Source organism: Rutidosis leptorrhynchoides, chromosome 2, assembly GCF_046630445.1.
Source record: "Rutidosis leptorrhynchoides isolate AG116_Rl617_1_P2 chromosome 2, CSIRO_AGI_Rlap_v1, whole genome shotgun sequence".
In the NCBI taxonomy this organism is placed as follows: Eukaryota; Viridiplantae; Streptophyta; class Magnoliopsida; order Asterales; family Asteraceae; genus Rutidosis; species Rutidosis leptorrhynchoides.
The window spans coordinates 1,060,888-1,074,346 of record NC_092334.1 but is presented as its reverse complement, the minus strand read 5'-3'; the positions used below and the strand labels follow the sequence as shown (position 1 = coordinate 1,074,346).

Genomic DNA, 13,459 nt, shown 5'->3' with positions numbered 1-13,459 from the left:
ATATATTTCTATTGTAAACCATTATGTAATGGTCGTGTGTAAACAGTATATTTTAGATTATCATTATTTGATAATCTACGTAATGTTTTTAAAACCTTTATTGATAAAATAAAGGTTATGGTTGTTTTAAAAATGAATGCAGTCTTTGAAAAACGTCTCATATAGAGGTCAAAACCTCGCAACGAAATCAATTAATATGGAACGTTTATAATCAATATGAACGGGACATTTCACCTGATATTCCAGCCTCAAATTATTGGCAGAAAGTTTACGATGCGGCACACAAGTATAGTGGTGCGGTGCACCAACCTGATGTTCCAGCAAAATTTTACCAAGCAAGAGAGGTATGGAGCACCAATATGGTGGTGCGGCGCATCTCTGATGGCTACCATCTGAATTTTGGAGCTTTTATCATGCAATTTGAAAGGGAACTTGTAATCACCATCCGTTTTAGTTCCAGAACTTTGTAGTTCGACATTTAGGGTTTATCGAGTATTATTTTCTGTTTTCAATTTTTGTTTATATCGTCTCTTGTGTGATTGATCATCATAACAATTGATTCTTTCAATTCTCTTTTCTTATTAATCTAAGTATGAGTTTTGTTTGTGTTGATTATCTTGTTCATCTTTCTTACAATATGTTATGCTAAATATTTTATGTGTTCACTCGATTGTGAACCTTTGATTGCGGATTATTTACGTATATATGATTTTATAACTTTAATTAGACTTTGGATCGTCGTGTTCAACCAAAGACCCACCATTGTTAGATATTTTACTCCAATCACATATATTGTTGAGCAATTAACGAGAGTTATTTGCAATATATGATTTGTGCTTCAAAACCTCGAGTGATCTAGACAAATACATGAATATTTCTGAGATATTCGGTGTATAAGTGTAGTTGGTGATTGGTTGGTATTAAAATCTTTACAATTGTGTAATCGCATTCGGGAGACCGTTGTGATTTGTGGTTTTACGAGAGTGGAACTGGGTTGAATCTCACGATTGCTAGTCGGGTATAGTTTGATTGATAAGAAGAGATTGACGAGAGTTGATTGATTCTTGTTAGTCGATGTTTCGTGATTATTGACCAATAGTCATAAGACTATATACCTCTTAACATTATAATTGGTTTAATTGTCATGCAATCTACATTGAGGGGAATCAATTGAGTGAGCAGCACCTTTAATTATTGTTACTTGTTCTTATTTTATTATGCTATTCAAACCATTATCTCATCATTAAGAAAAACTCCCCCTTTACAGTTTTAATTAATAAATCAGTTCGAAAAGCACACTACTCCCTGAGGATCGACTTGGACTTACTTTTGACTAGCTGCATACGATTGGGAGTTGTTTCCCATTTGTGTGTTAGTATATCGACAGTTTTTGTCTCATTTTTATAAGTATAGTAAACGCACATCAGTAGCAAAGTCTTGTGAGTTCTGCAATATCCTTGTTAGGAGAGATAAAGCAGTGGAAACCCTGCCAATTTGGAGATCTAGTCACAGCCTGTGATATGGCTAGACATTGTCAATCTCCACCGAGAAACCTTGAAATGCATGAGTTTCAACTCGATGTGACATGAACAAGATGACATGTGTCACACACAATACTTTTTCTTTTACAAGATTATAAGATACTAGGGATTTCCCTTGATTGTTTCCAAGACCGCTACGGTACCCTCGGGCAAACGTTAGCGTTTAAAGCTCCCGGGTACTACTGCTCTGCGTGCGCGTAATCAGGACGATGGGAGTGAGGTTCGATCCTGGGTTTCTCCCTGGGAGGGGGGTGGGTGTTAACCAACTAACCAAGCTGTCCAAAAAAAAACATTTGTATGTTTAGGAGGGTAAGATATAACAGTTATGTACCTGCAATTGTTTTCATAAAACTTCGATATAGTTAGATAACATATCAGGATGCGAGAAAAAATGGTGAAGCCCGGGTTTGCATTGTTATGTGTACAAGAGCAATTGTTAACAATAAAACGCGATATTTTTGTATTTTCAATTTTGAAATCTAAAACATATTTTTGAAATTTTTTTATATTGAAAAGGTAATAAAATGTTTTTGGATTTTATATATTGAAAAATATTTTTTTAAAAAACTGCACTAAACATGTAAAATGTTTAGTATCCAAGGCATACACCAAAAGATATATACGCCATTGTTAGTTCCTTTACAAAAAGTTAATTTTCAATTTTTCTCCCTCAAATTAGATTAATCCTATAAGCACATTTTGATTTCTCCCCCTTGTATTAACAACAAAATTAACATAAGCATGCATGTAGTTACACTCCACCTTGTTTGAATATTGCAGTAAAAGCAACAATTATCAATTATTATCTATCTCCCCCTAAATACAGTGAGGACGTTGGAGGACGAGGCGACGAGCTACTGACAAGAGTACCTTCACAAAGTAAATTAGTCCCGCGATCCGCTAAAACTTGGAAAATACCACACCTACCGACAAGAGTACCTCCACTACTGTGTTTTTTGAGCAAATAAGATGGAACATACCTCATATACTCGAACAGTACCCCAATGCAAATGAACTGGGACCGAAGACGTAAAAACATGTCAAAGATCTAAAAGGTGTCTGCAACATTAATATATTAAATTGTTCTATTTAGTAGATTCATATCAATCATAATTTTTGCCCAAAGAAAGCAAACGGTTATTGCTGAAAACGTTACTTTGTGTTGAAAATTTGTTTCCATGAGCGATATGAAAGTTTGTTCCATATTTGATTCTAGATAGATCCACACACCACATTCTATATTTTAGTTAGATCGGTTTTTTATGCTTAAACTAGCCAAGAACATGGCTAGTATTGACATAGATATTTGCAATTTTTAAATTTATGAAATTATGATAGTCATATTTTCAGTTACATCATGTTTCATGTTTTTTTGCAGCTTAGCAGGATTACTCCGCGACAAAAAACTCCGGACCCAACCACTTAGCTATCATGTGATACTTTTGTAGTTTGGATCTACCTTAATTTAAATTCTGTTTTTCGTCAAGAAAAAAAGTTAAATCCTGTAAATAAACTGGAGCACCTCTTTGACAGTGACAGAGCTTTGTGTAATCATTGCAATATAAAGAAGAAAAAAACTAAGGGTATTTAAAGTTTAATTTCCTATGCAATGCTTTTTAGCATTGCCCACCAGAAATAAAAACCATAAAAGAGAAATAGACTAAAGTTTCAGCACTGAATTTGGTAAAGTTAGAAAGTCTTGATTGAAAGTCACCCTCAGGTTTGAAGGTTAGCTAGCTAACTAATTCATTTTCATTTCTTGCAACAAAATAATAACGCAGTAGGTACTGTATTAAAAAACAATGAATCCTACTATTATTATTATTATGCCTTTGGACCACATCCTGCAACATGAGCCTTAAAGTCCTCCAACTCACTTAATACTTCATCCCTGGGTCTGTATAACAAATCACTCATTCGCCAAATCTGCACCCACCACATAACATAGACAAACAACTAAGTCATTGTTTCTCCATTGCGTAACCAGATTGCAAAATGAATTATCAATGTGACAATGATTTTTTTTTTTTTCAATGTAATTAATTTGTCTTCTGAAAATAAAAATGTAGAAGTATGTGGTGGTCTTAACAATTAATTATACATCGATAATACAGTTTGGGGGTGGGAGTCTCTCAAAATATACGTTCCTAACATCTCACTTTGTTTTGAGTGGCTATCATTTTGATCTCCCACCTCCAAGTAATTGAATGAATGAATGAATGAATGAATGAATGAATAGTAAAAATTAATATACCTGAAGGGTGCCACCACCACTTGTGGTTTCAACATCATTTGATGCGCTCACAATAGTCCATGGATCATAAACGTTCCAATGGAAGTCCACCACTTTGTCCCTAAAACACCACACCAGTTACTACTCATTATTACATCATCAAACGCAAGTGTTACAAAAACCATTGCCACCATCAAAGTACTAAAAAGCTTCTCCAGCACCACTCGTTTCTTTCTTTATGTTACAAAATTAAAACACACACACACAAGTGAATTGACATGTAACCTAAGAAAATCGTTTTACCACACCACTTGCCAAGCAATTTAATATATAAAAAAAATCGCCATCTCAAATAGATATCATCCATCTAACTACAATAATTATAGCTCACATATAAGCATTTGTATCTTTAAAAACTACTGTTAACATTCTTATAATAGATGCAATATATACAGTGGTGTTTTAGATATAAAAAGCAAACATCATCTTTTATCCCAATATAACTTCATATATTCATTACATATTTGTGATGTATTCTTGAGACAACTGTAATCATCCAAGAATGGAAGTATTAACATGTTTTCTGACATGTATTACTATATTGGTTTGGTTAAATTAGGTAAGGATGGTAGTTTACTAGTCTTTAGATGAATATACATATCATGCAAGTTAAATTAGGCAGTCCTTAAACAAATAAATTATATATCACATAGATTGATAGAATTAAACCTGTGACCACAATGTTTAAAGAACAACCCTGAAGCAGCATTTGGAGATCTTATTCCAGGTTCTATCTTGTTGCCAACCTGAAACACAATGCATGCAGTGGATCACGTATAAGAATTGCATAACTACCTTTTATGACATTCTAAGCTTTTTGAAAACAATCGACATATGGGACCAGAACCAGACCTATCTATTTTTGTAAACTAGTTCTCATTCGAAATGACAATTTATAGTTGGATTCTTTAGATAAAAACTACCTAAGTTGGTATTCAGTTTGACAGTCTGGTTTGGATTTCTACATTGGAACAGAACTAGTACCGGAACTGATTTAGATCGTCTTAAAAAAATGTCATACCTGTTCATAATCCCAGATATTTACACAACCGTCCTCGGCTGAACTTCCAAAGACAGAAGACTTGTCAGGACACCACTACAACATACATAGATTTTTTTGTAAGATTGAACCATAGCCTTACAAAGAAAAAAGAGCAGAGAAAGAAAAAAAAACAAAAAACAGACTAATAACCTGAACGCACAGAACAGGAGCTTTGTGGTCTTCAAATTTATGAACAGGAGAACCAACTCCATCACAAGTTAAGTTCCGCCGGTCAAACATGCAAACAGAGTGATCTGCTGACCTGAACATGACACAAAACGATTTAACAAATAACTCCAAACTACTTTACAACCATGTGAGTATTCCACGAAAGGAGTCTCATTAACAAACAAGAAATACTTCTAAAACTGACTTCTTTCTTGAATCTTGACTCAAGAAATACTCCAAAAAGTTTAAACAATTCTAAAACATGGAAGACAAATATAAGAATGTACCCGGTTAGAATATAATTCTCATCGTGAGGGTTCCAATCAACGCAGTGAACATCGGCATTATGTGCTTTTTCGACCTAATTTCAAGAAATGAACCCCAAATTCAGTCGCATAAAAGGATACAGGTCATTAAAATAGAATCCTAAATTGGAACAAACCTACCTTCATTATTGGATTCGTTCCAATTCTTGCATCCCAAAGTATCAGACAAGAATCATCTCCAACACTGCAAAATTCCTGCGTACTTCATCAACATAAATATATTTTAGCATCATATGATTATTATGACATGACACATTAATTACACAGGTGCCCTGAAGTCGAATTTCAGAAGCCTAACATACTATCTGTGCGTACTGCTATAATAATAATAATAAGATTCAATTCAACACTAACAATGATGGTGTAAGTAGCTTAATAAGGCAAATTACCTAGTTGGACAGAACTGCACATCTTCAACTGTATCTGTATGCCCCTGAAAGATCCCACGAGGCCCAAGAGAAGCATTATCAGCCGGCTTAACAATTGACCCTCCTCCTCCTGCTGATGATGATCCTTGAGGGTTGGTTGATTCACCAGCAGAAGCTAATGTTGATATATGATCATGAATACTCCACAAAACCACATACTTATCCTTACCTGTGATATAGATATCCTCAATGATTAGTAGATGGTATACAATCATTAATCTCTTTAAATGTTAAAAGTACAACTAACCCAAGTGTATATATATATATATATATATATATATATATATATATATATATATATATATATACACTTGGGTTAGTTGTACTTTTAACATTTATATATGTATATATATATAGTCAAACAATTCTGACAATTATACAATCTTCTGACCTCCAGAGAGTACATATGGTTCGGTTGGACAGATTGCAAGAGCAAACTCTGCGTTGTCAGCATGTCCTGTAAGAACCTGACAAAAAGATGAATATTAAAAAAATTATGGAGTAAGAAAAAATGGTTGTTGTTGCTATAGCTATCACACGTATTTAAAATACGACCTCAATGTAATGATTAACGAAAAGAGTGATGCACAATTACGTTGGAACTTTTACCTCAAATAATTGCTTAGCATTAAAAATGTAAGTTCAAATAGGCACATTAAATCCATGTGTTGCATAAGTATATGGCATTGTTAGAAAGTCATGAACCAACAGTAAATTTTACTGAACATATATAAGCGGAACAAAAATTCCATGTTTCTGGTTCAACAACGTAAAGGCCGTTGAAACAATATGAGCATGAAAATGACAGAGAGAAAAAAAATCAAGGGAAATGTGAGCATACCAAATCAGCATGAGATTCAGTAGCTCCAAGAACAGCATAACGATTAGGTTGTGCTTCAATATCCCAAATGAGGACCTGATTTTACAGTAAAAAATGAAAGTATGTTTAACGAGTTCACACGTAACTTCCAAAAATACATATAAGTAAGCCCAGATAATTGATTAGTGACCTCAGGGCAGTCAGTATGTGTAGCAATTATGTTCTTGTTTTGAGGCAGTTCCCTAATTCTGTTCACCTGTAAAATGATTATCAGCCAACAGCAGATGGAAAACTCTTGACAGAAATGAAAATACCTTCATGGCTTCATAGGAATTAACAAGCGGATATTATTTATAACTTATGATTTAACTCAAACATTTCAAGAGAAAAGAAAAAGAAAAAAAAACAGAGCATGTTTCAATTGTTCGTAAGTTTATGCATATACAGATAATATTAACCTAGTGATATGTGGCAAAAGACATTAATTCAAACACAACTGGTATCCACTTGCATATGGCTCTTACCTCTCCAGGATGAATGATAGTTTTGTACTTCTTTACAAACGGAGAGCGGGATTCCTCATTAAACTAAAACACCAAGTAATCACAAAAGTAGTCAGCAACACAGATCAAAGTATAGAAAAGATGAGTAGATGAAGCTTTAACCTGAGATATGTGTTCCGCTGCAGCAACTTTTGGCTTCACTACATCACAATTTGCTATTACTAATGTATTTGGAACACTTCCATCAGTCTAAATAAGCAAATGGCATCAAAATATCAGTCAATAACTACTGTTATATATGTAACAAACATTGTGTCTAGCAGCTCTAGACACGTTAGGATAACTCGTTTCTGAGGCCCAAATTACATTACATATAAAGTTAACAGAAAACATGACCAGATTACAAAAAAGCAAACCAAAAACATCCCAAAGCACTTTAATAGAATCACAGCAAAATAAACAGAATGACTTGTTACCTGTTCCGATAGATACAAACGCTGCCTATTCTTGTTCTTCGATTGTTCCAGAAGTGGCCCCCACCTATTCACATAACATGATCATTTAGCCCTAAGATTTAAGATGAACACAAATTGTTCTCTTCTGGTCTTTACAATAAACAAATCAGCAACTAACGATTTCATAAGAAAATCATCACAAAAGCAAAAACAGCTTATAGGCTTAAAGAACGAATAACCTAGGGTTTGGTTAGCAAATGCCAAGGCAAGGAATTACAAAATAAACGAATAAGAGAGTGAGTAGCTAGGGTTTATTAGATACCGGCAAGAGAGAGAAGGCCAAACGAGGTTATGATTAGCCAGCCAATCATAGAGAATGGGAACAACCGATTTCCAGTGAGTATATTTGTCATCAACGGCAAGAGGTTTTTTGTCACCCATCTTAAGATCCTCCGTTAGTGTAGTAGTTGTAGTAGTTGTTGTTGTTGTGACAGTGTGTTGTTCAGAGTATGAGTTGAGTTTTTTGTTGGAAGAGCCTTTGGGTCTTCCTCTTTTTTTAGGGTGTTGTAGCAATGGTGCTGCTGCTGCTGCGGTTTCGTCTTCCATTGAAATATATTGGCAGAAGTACATACAAGTTTTTAAAACCCTTAATTCATTCACCATCTCTAAAACCTTCTCTCTTAACTTGTAAAATTACAGCTGTCGTGTATTTATAATTTATTATATTAAATTAAACTAATTGATAAAGCCCCTCATTTCACAACGTGGAACGTTTGCTAAATCCGATTGGTAAAGAAAAGAAAAAATACTCGCAATTCCAGTAAGATAAGGATAATTTGGGAGGTGATCATGTATATTTAATAATATGTTAAGTTTATTTGTATTGTATATTCATATAAATGTAGGTACCTAAAATGCAAATGTAATTCAATTTCATGTTTATTACTAAAAAACAAAGTTTCGTTGCGTGGAAAAACCGTTTCGAATATAGTTCGTTGCATTTAGTTCGTAAAATTATTTTGAGTTTAACGGTAATGGTCGCGAAATCTATATCGTCGCAATTTCCGTAAGATAAAGGTAATTCGGGAGGCTATCATGTATATTTAATAATATGCTAAGTATATTTGTATGTTCATAAATAATATAGGGACCTAAAATGTAAATGTAATTCAATTTCATGTTTATTACTCTAAAACAGAGCTCCGTTGGTAGTGCGTGCAACGTTTCGAATATAGTTTGTTGCGTTTAGTTCGTAAACTTATTCGAGTTTAACGGTTATGGTGGTGAAATCTAACACGCACCAAATGAAAAGATTATTTCCGTCAAAAATTTATCTGCGTAAAGTTGGTGGGGTTTTTATTAAATATAGAAGTTGGGAGGTGATATTTCCCCTATGAATTTTGATAAATTCACTTAAATTTATAAACTTATCCTTAAATGATACATCGTACAAATTCTTACTATTATCTAGTGGAGGATAATTCTTGAACATAGAATAAAATTGTAATGGATGTATAAAAAGAGAAAGTGGAAATATCACATCTCATAGAAGATACCTTTTGGCACATTTGTATTTAACCTTTACACCATTGAAAATTTATATTTTTTACCCCTTAACTTTAGTAAGTATTGTAATTTGAGAAACTGCATAATAATCGGAGTATATATAAGTTAGAGTTAGTCTGGATTATAAAATTAGAATTTGCAAAAACTATATACTTTGTATATAGATATATAATTTGATAAATCTGGTACACCCATGTTAATTGGTTTGTTAATGTTTTAACTTTTTGAATTTGATTAGGGTTTATAAATTAGGGATGAAGATGAAGATGAGTAAAGTGAGCTGCAAGTGATTGATCAACCAAGAAAGGAAAATAGAAAGAAAATGACAATATTACCCTCTCGTGCAAGGCACAGTGATTGTTTTTCACGAAAAATTAGCGGTCGTTACTGACAGGGACCACCACACCTATTTTGTTAACCACGGTGACCAACCACTTCGAAAAAAGTTCACGGACCAACGACATCATACAATATAAATCACATGGACCACCCACATAATTTTCTCTTTAAAATATTCCGTATATATTAATGACATACTGAAAAAGGATGATAATGGTAATGATTAACATTAATATAAACTTGAAACGCCAATATATAAACTCTTTAGGAACGAACGAAAAAAGATAGTAATCAAACACTACCATAATTTATTATGGTGTTAGGTTATTGGTTTAAATCATTTATTGAAACAAAAAAGATAGTACTCCGTAATAGATTAAACGGTAAGACAATATCAAGTATTAACAAAAGAAAGGGCATTGATATATCTACTATTATTTTTAATACATCAATCATAACCGTTCATTAAGAAATTGTATTGAACGCTTAAAAGAAATTGATATATACGACACACGCAACATTACGCAATACATTAAAAAGAGTCTTTATTAGATAATAAATGTTTTCAAAATCTCTTTAATCATCGTTAGATTAGAAAATTACGTTACAATACCCCTTATAATCCAACGATCATTAATCATCCCCTGAAAATATTAGGTAATAAATCAAAAAATTTCATTTAACTGCCCAAACTACCCTTCACCAAATCAATTACGGTGTCAAATACGGCGTAGAAACGTAGCCTCTCATCGTAAACCCTATATTAGCTATCCATATTTTTTTCATCTCTTATACAGTATATTCAAGATGCAGTGATCATCGCATGTCTTTTTCCCTAAATTTGGCTACATCGTGAACCCTAACAATCGGGAACCACATCATGTTGTGGTTGGATGTTTAATTCTCATCTTTTTCTATGGCAAAAAATAACAATCGAGAAAGTATCAAAGAAGATTATATCAGTCATGGCCCCGCATCGATCAATAAGAATAGATTACAATTAGTTATGAGGTATCGCTTGTTTACTCAATAATAGATCACAATTAGTAATAGACATAGACATTTTCATAATTAAACAGTGCTGTGCAAATACTTTGCAAATTTAGTTGTTTGATATTATAGTTTTAACTTGTATGTTAACTTCACAATGACGAATGAGATTGGAAAAAATAGTTGTGCTATAACTAAAACTGATTATTTAGTATTTCCAATAGCCATTCATAAGCATTTGTTTGTTTGTTGCAGTTTTTTTACATTCATAAGCATTTGTTTGTTACCTTCTAATACTGCTCAACTTTTTCAAATTTACTCTAATTAATACTTTAGTTGCTTTAGTATTAATTTGCTAACCTTATGATATCCCTTTCAGGTCCTGCCAAAATCTCTTTCAGGTACTAATTTACCAAACTTTATGATGTCCCTTATATGTTATTTCTTATACCTAAATATTTAGGCTACAAAATTTGTGTAAATTTGGTGCCTGATATGATTAAGCAAGCTGCCATCCTTCGTTTGATGTTTTAATTAAGAATTTTGTTTTATTTTGTCCATGTTTTTAGTATTTATGTTCCTGTTAATTTTATGTACTAACTTTGTTTCTTGCATAAAGGCGAAGAAGATAGCACAACATAATTGATTTAGACATTATGGTTGTGGGTATAAGGTAAAGAACAATTGTGGCATTTGAGTTTGTCAAGTATTTTTTTGGTATTATTGGTTTGGATTTCATTATGGTATTATTTGTTAATGGCAATAAGATCTCGAATTTGGTTTGTTGGTATTAAAACTTGGGTGAAATTGTGGTTTAAGATACATTTAAAGGGTTGGAATTTGGATGTGTTTGACTCAAATTTGTCAAACTGATCATAAGTATGTCTTGTAACTTGTGCTGAAGTATGTTAAAGTATGATTCAGACATTGGTATGCTGTAATACTAAGTTTTATTTACATTCTCAAGTTTTTGCATTGTACTGATTATTATAGCTAACACAACTTTTTGTTGGATACCATTAACTAATTAGCCACCGAAAGTCCGCTACTTACGGCAGAAACTGTGACAACCCGGAAATTTTCGACCAAATTTAAACTTTATCTTTATATGATTTAATATTTCCGACACGATAAGCAAAGTCTGTAATGTGGAAATCTCCAAAAAAAAACTTTGAACTATGTTACCCTTCGACTGCTCTTGACGATTCACGAACAATTATGTGTAAATAGATGTGTATGAATATATTCATATGTGTGATTATTAAATTGGGAAATATTAACAAAATATTAAACGGTTTGATTGACATGTAAATATATTAGGAAATCTATTTTATGACTTGCAAACGTTAGCAAAATATTAAACGTATAACGTTATACTTATTCGTTATAGATAAATGTCTACGAAATAAAAAGTGTTATGTGAAACGTGTGTGTATATATATATATATATATATATATATATATATATATATATATATATATATATATATATATATATATATATATATATATATATATATATATATATATATATATTGAGCTTATATATAGGTGGTTTCGAATACAATTAATAGATATAAAACGTACTACGATATGTTTCGAAAGATTTGTACATTTTACAATATGTCAAGAAGTAAATTATTAAAGTTATTATCATTATCTTTTACTGTTATAAATTTTAGAAATTATATACAAGGATTTGAGTGTCACGTCTTCTTTAAAAAGAAATATAACTTTATAAATGTCTGGAACCACTTTTGACAAATTGTTACCGAGTCATTATAATAAAGATAAAGGTTTTAACATTATCTTGAATTTCGGAATCTTTCTAGAAACATTTTGACAAATTACAAATGATAACGGTCCGTGATTTAATTAAATATAAATATATATAAATAACTTGCAACGTGTAATTAAAAACGCGTTTATATATATTTCGAATTATTCAATAAACAATATTAGTAATCGATTAGTGACTCGATTGTTATTTAAATAAGTTAATTAGAATATTTGAGAAGTCAGAGTAAACGCTAGTATATAAACGATTCATATCAATTTATGATATATTATGAAAATGATTTAAAACTAAATAATAAACTTTGAAATATAATTAAGTTTGAGAAACTAAATATTATATATATATATATATATATATGTATATATATGTATATATATATATATATATATATATATATATATATATATATATATATAAATTTATATTTCTAAATAAAAATATATATATTTTACCAAGTGACAAAATATAATATTTACTTAGTTATATAACGCTTTGATTTAAAATAATATTTTTATATATATATTAGTATGTAACGAGAAGATGATTTATAGAAGCAAATGACCAAAAACACTCAAATGATTAATTTACATTTTGAATAATATACTTTATTGATAATCTAAGTCTAATTATTGATAAAGGTACACGTCGCGTAACGTAAAGTGCATGTTTTCTAAGCGTACGAAAGGACGTTCGAAAAACCGGAACCAGGACTAAAGTCGAGCGTGAACGTACAAGTCATTGGAACTAAAATTACAAGTTAACTATGCACGTGAATATAATATAATATATAAGTAATTATATAAATTAAATAAATAAATATATATTATATAAAATAAGTGTCGGCAGCCGAAATATTGCAAATATGAGCTGGACAATACAGCCATGCGATCGCATGGCCTTTGCCCATCAGAACCATGCGATCGCATGGGAGCTGGGGCAGGAGAACATGTATAAAGCTCAATGCATTTCGGACGAATTCATTCATTCATTCATTCTTGCATTCTCTTTACTCATATATTAATATTATTATTATTAAGATTAATATTATTATTAATCTTATAGTTAGGAGTATTATTATTATTAGTATTATACATAAAATACTACGACGAGGTCATGCGCGAGTTATTTCAAAACGGGTTTTACGAGCGGGATAGAGCTAAGGAAAATATGGGTTATAGCTATGAAGGTTA

At 31.8% G+C, this 13,459-nt stretch overlaps 1 protein-coding gene and 1 long non-coding RNA gene across 2 annotated transcripts; one reads left to right on the top strand and one right to left on the bottom strand.

Annotated features, from left to right (window-relative positions):
• Positions 1-3,208: 3,208 nt before the first annotated feature.
• On the bottom strand, positions 3,209-8,243 carry LOC139890476 (WD-40 repeat-containing protein MSI4-like). The gene is made up of 15 exons (XM_071873352.1): positions 7,899-8,243; positions 7,598-7,661; positions 7,284-7,370; positions 7,143-7,205; positions 6,809-6,874; positions 6,640-6,714; positions 6,190-6,265; positions 5,760-5,967; positions 5,491-5,572; positions 5,332-5,405; positions 5,027-5,138; positions 4,856-4,930; positions 4,504-4,580; positions 3,796-3,895; positions 3,209-3,467 (listed from the first exon to the last, which is right to left on the bottom strand). The coding sequence occupies exons 1-15, from the start codon at positions 8,237-8,239 to the stop codon at positions 3,366-3,368; spliced, it is 1,602 nt and encodes a 533-aa protein (XP_071729453.1). The 5' UTR covers positions 8,240-8,243; the 3' UTR covers positions 3,209-3,365.
• Positions 8,244-10,262: 2,019 nt separating this feature from the next.
• Positions 10,263-11,451, top strand: LOC139890475 (uncharacterized). Its single transcript, XR_011773327.1, has 3 exons — positions 10,263-10,492; positions 10,851-10,872; positions 11,091-11,451. It is a non-coding gene; the product is annotated as an uncharacterized lncRNA (long non-coding RNA).
• Positions 11,452-13,459: the final 2,008 nt, after the last annotated feature.

Coding starts and splice junctions, on each gene's coding strand:
- LOC139890476 (XM_071873352.1), bottom strand. CDS start 8,239: ATGGTGAATGAATTAAGGGTTTTAAAAACTTGTATGTACTTCTGCCAA. Junction 7,371..7,597: donor GTTTGTATCTATCGGAACAG/GTAACAAGTCAT, acceptor TTGCTTATTTAG/ACTGATGGAAGTGTTCCAAA. Junction 3,468..3,795: donor GTGGTGGTGGCACCCTTCAG/GTATATTAATTT, acceptor TGGTGGGTGCAG/ATTTGGCGAATGAGTGATTT.